Raw genomic sequence first — 16,543 nt, forward strand, 5'->3', positions numbered from 1 at the left:
ACAAGTTAATTATCTATGGTGAGCAAGGAGTGTTAATAGTAGTGTTCACAGTATGTATTACTAAAGATTAGCATGGCTGTGTCTCAGGCATCTGGTAAAAGGAGTAGCTTTCTTCTATGCAATCAAATATCATGTTAGAATTAACTTATTTATAGTATGTTCTAGACTGAATACATAGTTTTTTGGGCAAATAAATTTTTGATTCATTATTTAAATTATATCCTTGTATACAATGATAAGCATTTAATGTTCTCCAGAAAGAGATCACAGAAAGTCTATACAGGAACAGAGCATCCTCTGACTACCTCATGACTTTTGGGACTAAGACTAAATTCCCAGTTAAGTATGACTGTGGTATATGTGATTTTCTTCCAGGATATTCTGGTTTCCTCCTACAGCCCCATTTTAAGGTAAATGTGTATGAGTAAATGTGTTCTGCACCATTTGATGCCTGGCTCCTGCCTTATGTCTAATGATATCATTTGGCCACTTCCAAATCTACAAGTGAAACTCTTGAATTCTTTAAATATTTTTTAAAGAATCTGAAAATACTTTCTTGTCTACTCAGATAAAATGAACTGACACTTTTGAAACACACCAGAGACAGCCAAAAACAGATAAGGAAACATGAAGATAGTGGTACTGTCTCAATATAGCCCTTTTTATGTTGCAACAAGCTGTTCCCAATATTAATTGTAAAGAACAAGGATTTAGTTTTGCCAAAGTGTAATTTTATTTGACTAGTTACAGTCTTTCAGATTGTCACTATAGCTAGAAATCGTTAGATGTGCTATCTTTAGGCAACTAACAATTAAGTTCTTGTCAGCAAATCCTCAAACGTGTGTGAAGCAGCACTTCAGATTTGTTTTAACTTTCAGATCAAATCTTTATTTTGACTGGCACGCTGCATTAAGCTGATAAGCATAAACAGTAACATCTATAAAAGTGTCTTTATTTTTCTACAAGTGCTCAAAATCTTAAGCATGTTTCCTGTGTAAGGACATTATATCACAGAAAGATTCTTTCTGGTTTAACTAGAGTTAAATCATAAAATTCCTTCATTAAGTTTAATGCATTTTAAGATTGAGGAAGGTTTTTTCTCTAATCCAAAATAAAGCAAAGCCAGGTCAATACAAATTCATACAACTAATGTATTTATTAACAAAACAAAAAAAGAAGAATTCATAGACAGGCACAAAAATGAAAGACACAGCTGTATAGCCCTGTCAGGTTACATTAGTGGACCCCCTCTCTCTTCAGTGTGATGGACTGTTCACTTCAAAATACACTCCAAATCTTTTTATTACCCCATACACTGTTTCCCCCAGGAAATGTTGCTTTTGCCTTTCATTTTAACTTCAGCCGGAGTCAGATTTTTTAACCCATCCCAAGGTGTTTAGATAGATTTTTAGGTGTGCAGGTAGAATTTCATTATGCCAGGGTGAAATTTGGAATAATTTAAGCTAGAATCCAGATGTTACAATACATGCAGAATAAGGTAGCTGCTTCAGCTAAGAGATCATTTACTGTAAATGTACTTAATAATCATAGTGCAAAAAGTGACAATACATTACTTGTTGATTAGAATGTGCAAGTAAGAATTTTGCTGTCCTTTGTACGAGTCATAATACTGATCCTATATCCCTACAATATAAAGGACCACAAATCCCAAAAATGTGTTATGCATATTGATTTTAAAGTCAATAATTAACTTTTCCTAGACAACAAAATCAATTCTTAGACAACATCACAAATACTGCCCTGAAGCCTGACATCATCTTATTCTCAAAATCATCCAAGCAGGTGGTAATGCTGTAACTCACATTTCATTGAGAGGAGTGAATGGAGGAAGTCCATGAGCTTAAGGGACTTAGGGCTGGAGTAAGAATGCTACAGATGGGGGTGTCAGACATGGTGTGTTCCAATAGAGAGGCTTTATAGCCTTGCTTCTTTGTATGGTTTATAGATTTCTGGGCAGACTGGAACAAGTTCTCCTGCAATATTGTGTGGTATTTGTGCCCGTCTATTGTCCTTTCAACTCTGACAAAATTCTCAGTCACAGCACATGAAAAACATCTCCATAGCAAGATGCTGCCACCACCATATTCCACTGTAGGTCTGGTGTTTCTTGTGGCATAGGTTTGTTTTATGCCACAGATTCTGTACCTGTTTGAAGTCTGAGAAAAAAGTTCTATTTTGGATTCATCTGACCATAAAACCTTATCCCCACATCTTAACTGGGAAAACGCCATATGTGCTTTTACGTGGACCGTCTTAAGGAATGGCTTCTTTCTTGCCACCCTCCTGTAGAGGCCTGTTTAATGGAGAGCTCTTGAAATTGTGGACCCCTGCACCTTCACTCCTAGTTTCAGCCAAAAAGCATTGCAAACATTTGAGAGTGACGGTTGGATTTCTAGTCTCCCCTCTCACCAGTTGATATCTAACTCTGATGTTCAGTTTTGAGGGACGGCCTGTTCTAGTAAGAGTCTGGGTGCTGTGAAGAACCTTACACTTTCTGATGATGGATCCAGCAGTGCGCAATGGGACATTCAAACTCTGATATTTTTATAGTCCTTTCCTGCTACCTTGTGCATTTAAATAACTTTGTCTCTCACATCAGCAGAACGTTCCTCTCCTTTCATTTTTCAGTGACTGTCCAACAAAGACTATGGCCCCTACAAAGGGGGCTTTTTATATCCAGAGAGAAAGAAAGAACTCACCAAGTAGCACGTCATTATTTTTAAGTATGACTGTCAAATGACTGCCACCTTTGTAATTAATTTGTCATTGGTGTAAACCTGGAGCTTCCAAACCGCAGAGGTTTAAATACTTATGTAAATACTAACTTTGGAGATTTTCTTCTTCAATTAAATGTCTACATAAAATGGTTTATTTTGAGTTTGGAAATGTTTTGTTACAGCATAAGAAAAAATACTGAATGAATAAGTATGTGTACAAATCTTTTGTCTTGTAGAAAATTATGACAACTTTCAAGGGGATTGAATACTTTTGCAAGTCACTGCATGTTTGTGAAAGGGTTTCTTGGTAATTATTTTTAACATCTGAAATGATCACGGAGTTGAAGTTAGGTTCACATTCAACTGGCTTTTATTCACTCCTAGCTACATCCAGTATAAGCTTGCAGTCAGTTACTTATTCACAAACCAGCTTATTCTTCTATATTAACAGCAAGGCAAAATCTTCTACAGTATAAACTGATCCATTATTTAAAAAAATAAATATTCTAGAATTTGAACTTGAGCGGGTTGAAAATGTTAAACTCAACTAAACAATGGAATCTGTTCTGGACAAGTTTATATCATGCCAATTAATATACATTTTGTAGATGTGTAAGCACTGTGGCGTGGTGGTTAACATTTTTAAACTCTGAGTTTGTGGGTTCAAGTCCTGATATTGACACTGTGTGACCATAAGAAACTCACTTCACCTGTCTGTGCAGCCCGGGGGGCACTGGGCAAATGTAACCAATAGTATCTAAATGTTATATGTTGGATAAAGGAGTTACCTAACTTTAGCCTTGTGTTCATTACAGACTCAAAAGTAGATTCTGTTAAATAATAATAAATACCACCAAGTCGTTTCGCAAACGCTTTGTGCGGAAAAAATATATGGTGCCGTTTAAACACAAATGCGTCTCCTAGTCACTTCTTTTTACACTCCATGACTCTGCCGGCCCTTGAGTTCCTGTTTCTTGCCCCACCCATTTCCACTGAAGATCACGTGAACAACCAATAATATAGTTTGCACACAGAACAGATATAGTTCATGCACAGAGTTGCGATAGGGTGCGAATGCATAACCAATATGTTTTGTACACAAAACCGACATGGTACACACATACAACCAATATAGTTCAAGCGCAGAATCAACAGGTTACCTACATGAAACCAGTATAAGACATGCATAAACACCAATATAGTGCATACACAAATCCATCGTTAGACCGGCAAAAAACACAAGCCAGTATTGTTCATACGCAAACCGATAACATACAAGCGTAAACCAATGCAGTTCACACACAAACCAATAACAAACATACTGGAACTACTGATGTACACACACAAATCAATATAGTTCTTATGCAAACCAGTGGTAGGCACGTACAAACGGATATAATTCAGGCACAAACCGTTAATATATGGACACGAACCAATATAGTTCATATGAATGAAACCAGTATTGTTCACATGCAAACCAATTAAGTATGCACGCAAACCAATAGTAAATATTCATAAAACAATGGTGTTCACACATAAACCAATATATTACACACATAAATATATGATTTATGGTCTGTTTGGCCCCTCATAGTGGAGTGTGCTGTCAAGGGCATTTCGTGACTAACGCTATGTGTGTTCCGTGATATGGAGGGCGTTCCGTGTCTAAGTCAGAGGTATTGCGGTCTGCAGATTCACTGTGTTAGTCTTTTGACCTTCCCAGGTCTATGTTCCCAGGCACCTGTGACTGTGTTTAGCTTCGGCGCCACTTTTAAAACACCAGTGGTAAATGTGGAATGTTACAGCACCCGAAACAAACTCCGTAAAAGAAAAAAAAACAAACAAACAAACGAAAGTAACAACCTGATAGTAAGTCCAAAATCCTTGTTAAAATATATTTTTTCATTTTTTTTCCCCTGTTGTAAACTCACTGGCATATTGCTCATTGCGGTTAATACTTAAAGCTTATTGAGAATCTTGCCCCAGTATCTGTCTGTACTATATTGTATTAGCATCACAGTAAGGCTATAGCGTCACAATTTGTAATGAGACAGCATCAGTCAATAATGATGTATCACTAAGTAATAGTTAAAGCATGTTTTTAGTTTACAAACTATTTTATACCATTAGGCCTATAAGAAAGTTAGAGACACTAACTATTTACTATTCACCTATAATTAGGCTAAAGATGTCTCTCAGTTTTTTTATTTCATTTTTCATCCTGAAATACTGTAACTTTGACCTAGTTTTTACTTTTTGCAGTTCACAATCCCTCAACATTTCCAGTTTCAGACAATTATTTAGACATGCTATCTTTTCTATCAGATGTGTGCATTTTATGTGCATAATGTTTAATTTGATTTGGAAGAACTATTGTCATACAAACCAATAAAATGCATAAAATATATATACTGTATTTAGAAAGAAAAAATACACAAGAAAAATGGTATATTCTACAGCTCACACATCAGAATTCCTTAAAGCTGTATCTGTATTCTTTGTCTTAAGCTTTTTATTTTACATGCCCATTATCTGAGGACACAAATCTGTAGAATGTTAATAATGGGAAAAACTGTTTGTGTGAAACAGACTGAAAATTTTAAAAAATGAAAGAAATTTAATTTAATTTTATGATAGAGTCATTTTAAATTTTCCCTGTTATTGTTGTGTGAAGTGAGGAAGACATAGCAACAGACTTTAAGGAAACTGGAACATGTATTGCTTATAACCTCAGTTTAATTAATAATATAATTATTCCAGATGTAATTTATTCATTTATCACTGTTTTTCTTCTATCAAAGCATGAGCCAATCTTTTATCACTTTATAGGATGGATAAGATGAAGATAATTGTTCATCACAGTCATGGTACAGTATATATCAATTTGCCATTTGAAATTGTGTTCTAAAGTGAATTGTTTTTAATACATTTTTAAAATATATTGTCTTCACTTGCAGTTTACAATGGCGCTTTAGGCTATGCAGGTCCATAAGTGATAGAAAAAAACCTTATAACTTACCCAATAAATCTACTTTGAAGTGGTAAATGTTTTGATTTAAGAAAGCATGTGTTCTACATTTATGAGCCATCTTTGAGATAACAGAAAGACCCTAGAAATAATTATTTTATCATAGATCCTTGGTACTATGTTTCTTGCTCATTTATCTACTTGCAGCAGCCATCGTGGATAGAGTTATGCTAACATAACACCAAGCTGCCTTCTGGCACATTACATTCTGTGTTGTTATTTTACATAGACTACAGAGCCAGATGCATGCAGAGTGTGTCTGTAGTGAAAATAGCATGTATGAGTTCCACTGTACGTAACAATACATTGGAACTGAACTGATTACAATATGTTGTAATATTGATAAAAGCCTTAGATTTTTCTCAGTAAACTGAAGTGCCACAAACCAGTTAACAATTTATTTTAATTTTTAAGTCGCCTTTTCTGATGATATGGTAATAAAAGAACAGAGCACAATGTTTTTGAGTGAGTTAAATGTACCATTACTGACACCAATCAATCCTTAAATACAAGGGAAGAATATGCAGATTCCATGCAAAACTTGGCACTTTGAGACAGGAATGATAGTCCAGTCTTCCTATGTTAAAACATTTGTACTGAACTTACTAAACTTCAACCTGATTAAAGTCAGATGAACTGGCTGTGTGTGTTAGCCCTGTGATATACAGTGCCGTGTCCAGGAAATGTTTCCATTTTGCATTTGTTAAATAATTGTAGGGATGGGCTCCAGCTGTACTGTGAACCTGTCCTGAAACAGAAGGATGTATGCCTATAACATCTTTTCCATCCTTGTCACTTGGTTATAATGCTATAGATTTTTGCAATGCATGAAGTGGAAGCAAATTCCTGCTGGTCCTGTCTTTTTTATAGGTTGTTTAGTCCTACTTGCAATGCGTTTCAAATTTGATGCCATTTCTTAATCAAGTGGGTGTGGAGCACACTTTTATATTATTATATTATTATTTATTATATTGTATCAAAGACTTGGCCGGAGAATGGGTGGGTGGTGGGGCGGGAGTGCTTGCTGTCAGAGTGTTTGGTGTTTCAACCATTTATAGCAGGTTTTGTCATTGCTGAAACAGAATAATGCCCTACTACAAGCCCTGTATGCATGCATACTCAATATTCTCTTTCAGTGAAGCATACATGTGCCTTAACAATCCAGTGGCAGTACATAGTATCTTTCCAAATTTAAGAAAAAAAAGTTTGGTATGGTGAAAGAATAAAAGTGGTTGTGTGACTTTCTACAGAACTAAGACAGTGATTCAGATCTGGGTATCAACATTCATTGTCAGTAATGTGTGATTGGCAATGATTTTTCAAGGTGAATCCATCCCCTGCTGGCCCTGAAGGGAATTGCACTGCAGCAAATTAAGATGAACTGCATTGAAAAGTTTAAAGTCTCCTTTTAAAATGGCTGAATTTCACAACAGTGATTTGATTTTTGATTTTTTCCTCCATAAAACAACATGGATACACCATTTTGCAATATGTGTATAACCTTGGTTCAATGCTCAATAACATTTTTGGCTTGCAAAATGGACGTATTTGGTAAGTTGTAAGGCTTTTTCTATCACCTATGAACCAATGTACCCTAAAGTGCCACAGTAAACTACAAGAACCACCAAGGTATTTTTAAAATTAAAAAAATGCTTAACATTAGAACACAGTTTCAATTGGAAAACTGATATACAGTATATCATAATTGTGAAAAATAACTTTCGAGTTGAAAAAATCGATCCATTAATTTCTGTTGGCTGATTGGTTAAATGGGCTTGCCTATATAAAAACCTAAAGAAATTTCAGCAATTTGCCATATAGGAATCCAAGTTAATGGCAACCATGCAGATAATCTGATAACTGTTTGCTGATGGTGTTGCTAAGAATATGAGAATATTTTGTATCCATGCTCTGATACTCATGTAATTCCATATGTTGAATCTTTCACCATCTTTATAAGATTTTAAGTTTATTTATAAGTTATACTGTTTAAGAAGGCAATTTTTGTATTATTTTAATGCACTAATTTTAAAATTACTTAAAATGAAAAAATACTGAAAAACTATTTATTTAAAATTATTAAAGAGTTTCAAGTAAATCATGGAAGAAAACCTGCACATAAAAATGCTTTTGGTCATGTTTATCTTTTTATCCTGCAACAGCAATATATAGTCAAAATCCTACTTTACCCTTCGAATGCCCTCCTGAGATTCCTCTACATTGTTTTCAGGACCACCACTTCTGTTCATCATTTTCCACATTTGGGAATACATGCCATCTCTTTCAAATGGGTTCATTCCTTTTGTTCTCACATGGTCATATACAGCAGAATCCAGCACTGTGCCATAGGGAATTTCTGTCTGTTTGGAGAGGTCTTGCAGGGACCTAAAAAGAAAAATAAACTGAAAGGTTAGATCTGAGTTTCAGAGTATCTGCAAATATTGATCTTAACAAACTGTAGTTTTGTTTCTAACTAAAAGTACTGATGTACATAGTATTACAGATAAAGTGTTGGAATAAATGTAAAACTTTTAAAACCTTTGCTATTATGAATACTGTTGTTTCATTTTTATTCATATACTGTTAATAATTGTAAGAGTTCACTTTTTAAATGTGAAATGTTTTTATAATGTAAGTGCACCACATATTATACAGTATATACTTGCATACAACTAAGGACTGTATACTAATCACTTCAAGTATATTAAATGCAAATAGTATTTAATAACATTATCCTGAATATACTATTCTGCTCTTCAATATTAAGTTTGAAAATTTCAAATGAAAAGACCAAAAGATATGCAGAACTATGAATAAGGTAAGTTATTACTACTGTACCCAAAAGTAAAATTTTAACAAAACATATTGGGCAGTAGCGGTAGAATTAGTCAGAAGAGCTACATGTATAAACAGCCAGTACCAACTATTTAAAAAGCTAAACTCTTTGATAAAGCTGAGTTATGCAGTTTGAGCATTTTACATGATTAAGGTATTGCTTAATATGCTAAAACAGGTATATCTTACTAGAAAGACGATTTGGATCTCTGTGGTACACTATAATTACATCTTAAATTTGATACTGTAGTCTTTGAAAATGTGAAGTTTCACTTTGGGTTACTATGACTTCTACTTTAATACAGAACAACATCCTTCATGAGGATGGAGTTTCCATGTTGTTTTTTTAAAGAGTACTGAGTGTATTGTGAGGTGAAATGCCATACTTTAAATAACTAATATGGCCTAATTTGCTCCTACTGTGTTGTTGCACTGCACTTTTTTTGATCATTACAAATAAAAATGCTTTATGATAGTCTGAAAAAAGCACATTTATTTAATATTACACATTATTCTATAAACAAATACTCAAAAACCATTAACTAATAAGAAAATTTGTATTTGTTTCTTTCTGTAACTTGGAGTTTGATCATATTTTCTGTTTGGGATTAGAGCTACATTTTCACCACTGCATTTCTGTGTCCTTTTGTGTATGCCCTCCAATTATATTGCTAAGCACAGTGTGTGATACTATTGAAAATTCTATTTTACTACACAGGCTGGAAAATGACACTGGGCTCGTGGACACTGTCCTTGCCTGGTTCAGTTGTTATTTATCAATTCGATTCCAGTATATCAGAAATGTGCTGACAGTACTCCATTATTATACACAGAATTGAGATATAGTATCCTGCTGAGCACAGTACTGGAACCTTTATTGTTTTCACTTTATATGCTTCCACTGGAAATTATCATTAGAAGACAATGTTAATTTTCACTTGTATGCAGATGACACCCTCTTATACCTTTCTTTTAGACCAAATGACATTTCTCTGATTTTGTCCTTAATTAGATGTGATAAGATCTCAAGATGCCGGTCTGCTTAGGATTCCAAGGATTAATAAAATAACAGTGGGAGGTCGAGCTTTTAGTTACAGGGCCCCTAAACTGTGGAATGGTCTTCCTGCTTCCATAAGAGATGCCCCTTCAGTCTCAGCCTTTAAATCCCGGCTGAAGACTCACTACTTCAGTTTAGCATATCCTGACTAGAGCTGCTGATTAACTGCACATACTGCATCTCTGTTGTTAGTTGTTAGCACTAAAACATAAGTGACATGATAGTTAGAATTGAATACTAACCCTCACCTATTCTGTTTCTTTTCTCGGTACCCAAATGTGGCAATTGGTGCAACGGCCCACCTGCCAAGTTGTTTGCCTGCCTATGGTAAAGTCATCCCTGATGGAGGATCACATGAATCATGGGAAAGAGGGGTCCTCATCGGAGCAACGTTTCAGCCGTGGCATGGCCAAATGGGGAGGCAGCTAGATGGATGAGGTCTCCAGGACTCTAAAAATATCCAAACCTAATTATGTCATATACTCTACTGTTAAACCGTACTTCTAATATTTTTATTATTATGCTGTTTCAAGGAATTGTTCTGTTCTGTGTATTGTATTGTATTGACCCCCTACTTTTGACACCCACTGCACACCCAACCTACCTGGAAAGGGGTCTCTCTTTGAACTGCCTTTCCCGAGGTTTCTTCCATTTTTCCCTACAAGGTTTTTATTGTGAGTTTTTCCTTGTCTTCTCAGAGAGTCAAGGCTGGGGGGCTGTCAAAAGGCAGGGCCTGTTAAAGCCCATTGCGGCACTTCCTGTGTGATTTTGGGCTATACAAAAATAAACTGTATTGTATTGTATTGTATTGTATAGTGAGTTAAATGAGTGGATGGATGAAACTACTTGTCTTTGAACACAGATAAAGCAGAAATGTTGATTATTGGGGGAAATTATACTGATCGCAACAATTTTGTCATTATTTAACTCTGTTGGAATCACCATTAGTCTATCTGAATCAGTCTGCAATTTAGGCGTTGGCTTTGACACTGGCATGCCATTTAGAGCACACATTACAAAACTATCAAAAACATGATTTTTTCCATCTTAAAATGTTGGAAAATTAATTCATATTCTAAATATGCAAGAAAACTAAGAAATTAATTCATGCATTTATTTCTAGTAGGATTGACTACTGCAATGCATTGTTCACTGGCTACTCAAATCATTCTTTATACAGCTTTCACTTAATTCAAATTGCTGCTGCAAGAATTATTACAATAACAAGGAAGTACAAACACATAACTCCAGTTCTTATGTCCTTTCACTGCTCCTAGTTAAGTTTAGGTCAGACTTTAAAATTCTTCTTTTAACACATCAAGTCTTAAATAGCGAGGCCCTGCTTACTTATATGAACTTATCATTACTTACAAACCTGAGCACAGATTTTACATCCTGCTTATGATTCCATGGATTAATAAAATAACAGTAAGCTTTATGTTACAGGGTTGCTAAGGTAAGCAAAAGTCTGCCTGCTACTATAAGAGGTGTCTCTTCAGTCTCAGCTTTTACATCCAGGCTGAAGACTCACTACTTCAGTTTAGTATACCCCAAGTAGAGCTGCTGATAAGCTGTGCAAACTGCATCTCTGTTGTTACCCTTTAGAACTAAAATATAAGCAATGCAACATTTATAAACTGTTACTAATCCTCCCCTATTCTGTTTCTCTTCTTGGTATCCTCATTTGGCACTTGGTGTCACTGCTCTACTGCCAAGTTGTTTGCCTGCCTAAGAAAAAGCTATCTCGGGTAAATAAGCACTGGAATTTTCGGGTAGAAGTGTCTTTTTATCAGATTGGTGGGACCAGCACTAACTAATTGGTACAATGGCCAATAGGGTGGAGGCAGTTTGTCTCCAGGACTCTGACTGTGTCAGGCTTGTCTCATTCTGTTTCTACAATCAGGCAGTGGTTAAACAATTAAATGATGGAAAGATATTGTTGTTTTTTATTTATGTTAATTAGTTTCTACTTTGTTTTTGATGTATTTGAACAAATCTGTATCCTTATGAGTGGTAGCTATGCTTTTGGTGAGTGTTATAATCTGTTCTTGCATTTTGCCCATGTACTATTGTATGGTACTTCTGAGGTAGCAGTGATAGATTGGCCATTTAGCTCTGTGAAGGATTTCTGTTTTTTTAATTGTGTTTACCCCGTTTTTGACACCCATTGCAATTTTTAGGGGGTGAATAGAACAAGAGGATAAAGTCAAAAAAATCAAAGTGAGAGTCAGAACTAGGAAAACAACAGTCAGTAACCATTGCCAAGAATTGTGAGACAAAATAAAAATCAGAGATTGCAGAGAGTTCAAAAACCAAATAATCAAAACACAGAAAACATTTAGAAAGGTTTGAAGGATTTTGGAAACTGTGTATTAGGTGATGGATGATGGTCCTGGCAATAGTGTTATTAAAATGGTGGTGATAACACTGTCCAAAACAAAACCAGAAATATTATTCAAGAATAAATTAAACCAATGGATTCCTTGGAGTAAAAAGAAAAAAGCAAAAAACAAATAGAGGCAAACGTTTACATACAACCGATATCCCCTAGGCAAGTTTTTCACATATTTGGTCCTGTGGACCTCTGGTGATTGCAGGTTTGTGATCCAACTAACTTCCATTTTTCATTGGACTCCCAGCCTATTTAAGTGAGTCATTACTTCCCAGTTTCTGTGTTTTGGAGTCAATGTAGAAATTACTCAACTAAGTTTGGTAGATTTTTATTAAAATGTCCTAAGCAGCTATGTGTGGATTATGAAGGTTTTTTTTTTAATTGCTAACAGTATTATTATCCTAATTTTCATTTCGTTTCTGCAGAGGCTCTGGTTATTTAATTGAATACTAATAATTAGTGGGTCTGACTCTGAAGCTGTTGCAGCTTTCATCTTCCTTGGTGTCTGCTCTGCTTGGTGTTAAGTGACACTATTAGGGTTAAATGCAGGGAACAAACTCTTAAAAAAATGGAGTCTGACTGACTTTAGATCATACCACTACATCGAATCAGCTTTAACAATAGCAACAAAGTTACTGGGCCACCTTCTTTTTCAACTGCAACTTGTAGTCTACAGTACAAAAAAATTGCATATTTTCTAAAATTCTACTGATGACAAATATTTCAAATAGAGGACAAATATAATCAATAGTTTTATATATTATAAATTATAATATACTGTAATTACAATTATAATTATCAACAGACAATCAGAAAACACTATACATAAACAGCTACAGTATAGATACAGGGATTGTTTACCATCACTATTTACAGTTAAAAGTTAAATGACCCCATCTACAATCAGTTTACAAATGAAGTATTGAACCGAATAACATAGGTTCGTGGGATTAATGGCAGAATAATAACTTTCTTTTTAAATGTAATTTTTGTCTCTGGTTAACATTTACAATGTTTAATCACATTTTTCCCTCACCTGTCCTCTAAGTTGCAGGGTTGGTGGTAGGATTGGCATTCTAGCAACTGTAAAAAAAAAAAAACATTTTTCCTTTCCATTTGAACTAGTGTGGTGCGTAGGTTTCACTTGTTGCATGGCTGCGCTTGGGTCCTAATTTGGGATACTGAGGTGGCTTGTCATGTGGTGGGTGCGTGAATGCGCTTTATCAGTGCATGCTCCCAATCTAGAACAAGTGTTTTAAATTTTTTTTTATTTTTTTTATTGAAATCACACAACATTCCATACAAACAGATCAATTTTTATAAAAATAGGATTGAAAACAAATCAACCCCCACCCCTGAGAAAAAGAGCATAGCCACCAGAGTAAAACTTAAAGCTAGTAAAAATAAGTAAATAGATTAATTAATAAGTGTATAAAGATAAATGGAGAAGAAAAAGAAAAGGGGAGAGAATCTACTTCCTCAGTGCTTTAAAAGCTTATTCTAAAATGTTATTGATTAGATTCTGCCATGTATTGAAAAAGTTCTGCACAGATCCTCTAAGTGAGAATTTTTGATTTTTTACAATTTCAAATACTGTAGAATATAACATCAGTTTCCCACTGACTTAAAAGAGGAGAGTTAGGATTCTTCCAGCTGAACAAGATAGGTCTATGTGCCAATAGTGTAGCAAAGGCAATTATAGTTTGTTTGTCCTTCTCCACTTTAAGCCCTTGGAGTACACCAAACACAGCTGTAAATGGGTTAGGAGGGACTGTGACACCAAGGCTGTCTGAAAAGCATTTAAAAATTTTGGTCCAGAATGATGTTAATTTGGTGCTGGCCCAAAACATGACCCCGTGAGGCTGGAATCTGATTGCAACGTTTGCAAGTTGGATCTTGCCCTGGAAACATTTTGGACAATTTTAAACGAGACAGATGTGCTCAATATATAATTTTGAATTGAATAATTGTATGCTTTGCACATATGGAGCTCGAGTGAATTCTCTGCATTGCTACCTTCCACTCCTTTTCTGAGATATTGAGGGATCCTTTTCCCACTGTCCTCTTGGATCTTTGAATAGGAGGGACTGTAAAATGGTTTTATATATTGCAGCAATGCTATTTGAGTCCTCGAGACTCAGCAATATTTTTATCCAGCATAGAGGGAGGTGGGAGGTGAGGAAAATTGGGCGAGTTCTGTTTAACAAAGTGGCTAATTTGAAGGTAGTAAAAGAAATGTGATGCTGGAAAGTTACATTTGGAATTTAATTGTTCATAGGATACAAAGGCGGTGTCTATGTGCAGATATCTAAGTGATTTAATCCTAAATGTTTTCCAGATATTAAAAACTGCATATGTTTGCGAGGGTGGAAAAAGGTGGTTCTCATGCAGAGGTGCCGCAGATAAAAGATTCTCTATCTTAAAATACTTCATGCATGTTCTGATTGAGTGAAGCACAATTGGGTTGTTAGTATATTGGTGATAACTTGCATTCTTTGGGGCACAAAGCAATAAATATAAAGAAGTACTGCAGGATTTTATTTCTATTGTAGACCAAGCCTGTGTGTGTTCATCTATTTGTGTCCATGCCCAGGTTTTTAAAGTTTGTATGTTTGCTGCCCAGTAATAAAATTGAAAGTTAGGTAGAGCCATGCCACCATCTACCTTAGGTCTTTGTAGGGTCACTCTTTGGATACATGGATATTTTGAATTCCAAATAAATGAGGTTATGGTTGAATCTAATTTCTTAAAAAATGATTTATTGATGCATATTTGAATGTTTTGAAATAAAAAGAGAAACTTCAGAAGGATATTCATCTTAACAATGTTAATTCTTCCAGCTAAAGTATGATGAAGGGTTGACCATCTATGCAAATCTTGCATAATGTTTTTCATACAGATGGCGAAATTTTGTTGATAAAGAGCTTTATGTTTACTTGTGATGTTTACTACCAGGCATTTAAACTGATCTGCAAAGATAAAAGGGAAGGTGTCCAATCTAATATTGTGTGCATGAGAATTCACTGGAAAGAGCACACTTTTATTCAAATTAATTCTGAGACCAGAAATTCTGTTAGTGCTGTTAGGACTGCAGGCACAGTATTTTGTGGATCTGATATATACAGTACCATATCATCTGCATATAGAGAAATTTTTTTTTCCAAGTCCTTCTCTGGTAATCCCCTTTATCTCATAAGCATTTTGACAGTGAACTGCCAGTGGCTCAATGGCGATTATAAAAAACAGTGGTGACAAGGGGCTTCCTTGTCTGGTACCACATTCTAGTCTAATGTATTCTGAATTAATGTTGTTAATACAAACTGAATCTTCTGGATTGGTATACATTAGTTTGATCCATGCACAAATTTTTGGGCCAAACCCAAATTTCTCCAATGTAGTGAAAAGGTAGTTCCATCAATTCCATTCAATCATATAAAATGCTTTTTCTGCAGCCAACGATAATAATATCTAATAATATTTACTTCGGGCGCCGCATCCGAGTGGCAGCCTTTCCAGCAGCTCCGTATATGACTTTATCTTTTTACCTTTTTATCTCTATTTTTCTCTATTTCACTGATCACTTCTACCACTTTCTTTTATGTGGAATTGCTCCCTGGACACTTTTTACTATTTTACTATTTGACATGGATTTTTACACTCCGAGAATCGCCTATTCAAGTAATCAGCTTAAAGCACTGAGAAGAAATGCTTATGGCGTGTGGTTCCTTATTTACCTGACGAGGTAAGAAGACGATATCGGGCAGCCGAGCCGGCGCAAAGATAAAAGATAAGATTAAATCAAGACAACTTGAAAGAAAATGGCGTTATAAACCGTCGGTGCCTTCTGTGATCCTGGGAAATGTAAACTCACTACCAAATAAGATCGACGAACTGGCAGTGCTGGTGAAAAATGTCAGAACCTACAGAGAATGCAGCTTGCTGTGTTTTAGTGAAACGTGGCTAACGTCTATCATCCCAGATGCTAACGTGGAGCTACCCGGGTTTAGTACAGTCAGAGCGGACAGAGACGCAAGTACCTGTGGAAAGAAGAAAGGAGGAGGACTCGCTCTCTATGTCAATACAAAGTGGTGCAACTCAGGACATGTAAACGTTAAAATCTCCACTTGCTGCAGGGACATCGAACTGTTGGCCGTAAGTCTGCGCCCTATTACTTGCCCAGAGAGTTTGGACACGTGATTGCTGTTATTGTTTACATCCCCTCAAGCGAACGCGAGATGGCAGTGACATCATCCATTCCGCAGTTGCTAAGTTACAAACGCAGCACCCTGAGGCACTTGTGCTAATCGCTGGAGACTTTAACCATGTAACGCTGGACAAAACATTACCTGCCTTCTCCCAGTATGTGGATTGTAACACTCGGGAAACAGGACTATTGACCTACTATATGCAAGCGTTAAAGACGCATACAGGCCACCCCACTGCCTGCGCTTGGGAAAGCAGATCATAACCTGGTTCTGCTTCAGCCTCAATAC

General features: G+C 35.7%; 1 protein-coding gene across 2 annotated transcripts in view; it reads right to left on the minus strand.

The window, feature by feature from the left end:
• The window catches only part of grid2 (glutamate receptor, ionotropic, delta 2), a 2,157,968-nt gene that overhangs the window by 57,106 nt on the left and 2,084,319 nt on the right, over positions 1–16,543 (minus strand). For both annotated transcript variants that reach the window (XM_039751125.1, XM_039751126.1), the window contains one exon: positions 7,956–8,151. In XM_039751125.1, the coding sequence (XP_039607059.1) occupies positions 7,956–8,151 (196 nt within the window). The remainder of the gene's footprint in view (positions 1–7,955; positions 8,152–16,543) is intronic.

The sequence above is a fragment of the Polypterus senegalus genome, chromosome 4 (assembly GCF_016835505.1).
Source record: "Polypterus senegalus isolate Bchr_013 chromosome 4, ASM1683550v1, whole genome shotgun sequence".
Taxonomy (NCBI): Eukaryota; Metazoa; Chordata; class Cladistia; order Polypteriformes; family Polypteridae; genus Polypterus; species Polypterus senegalus.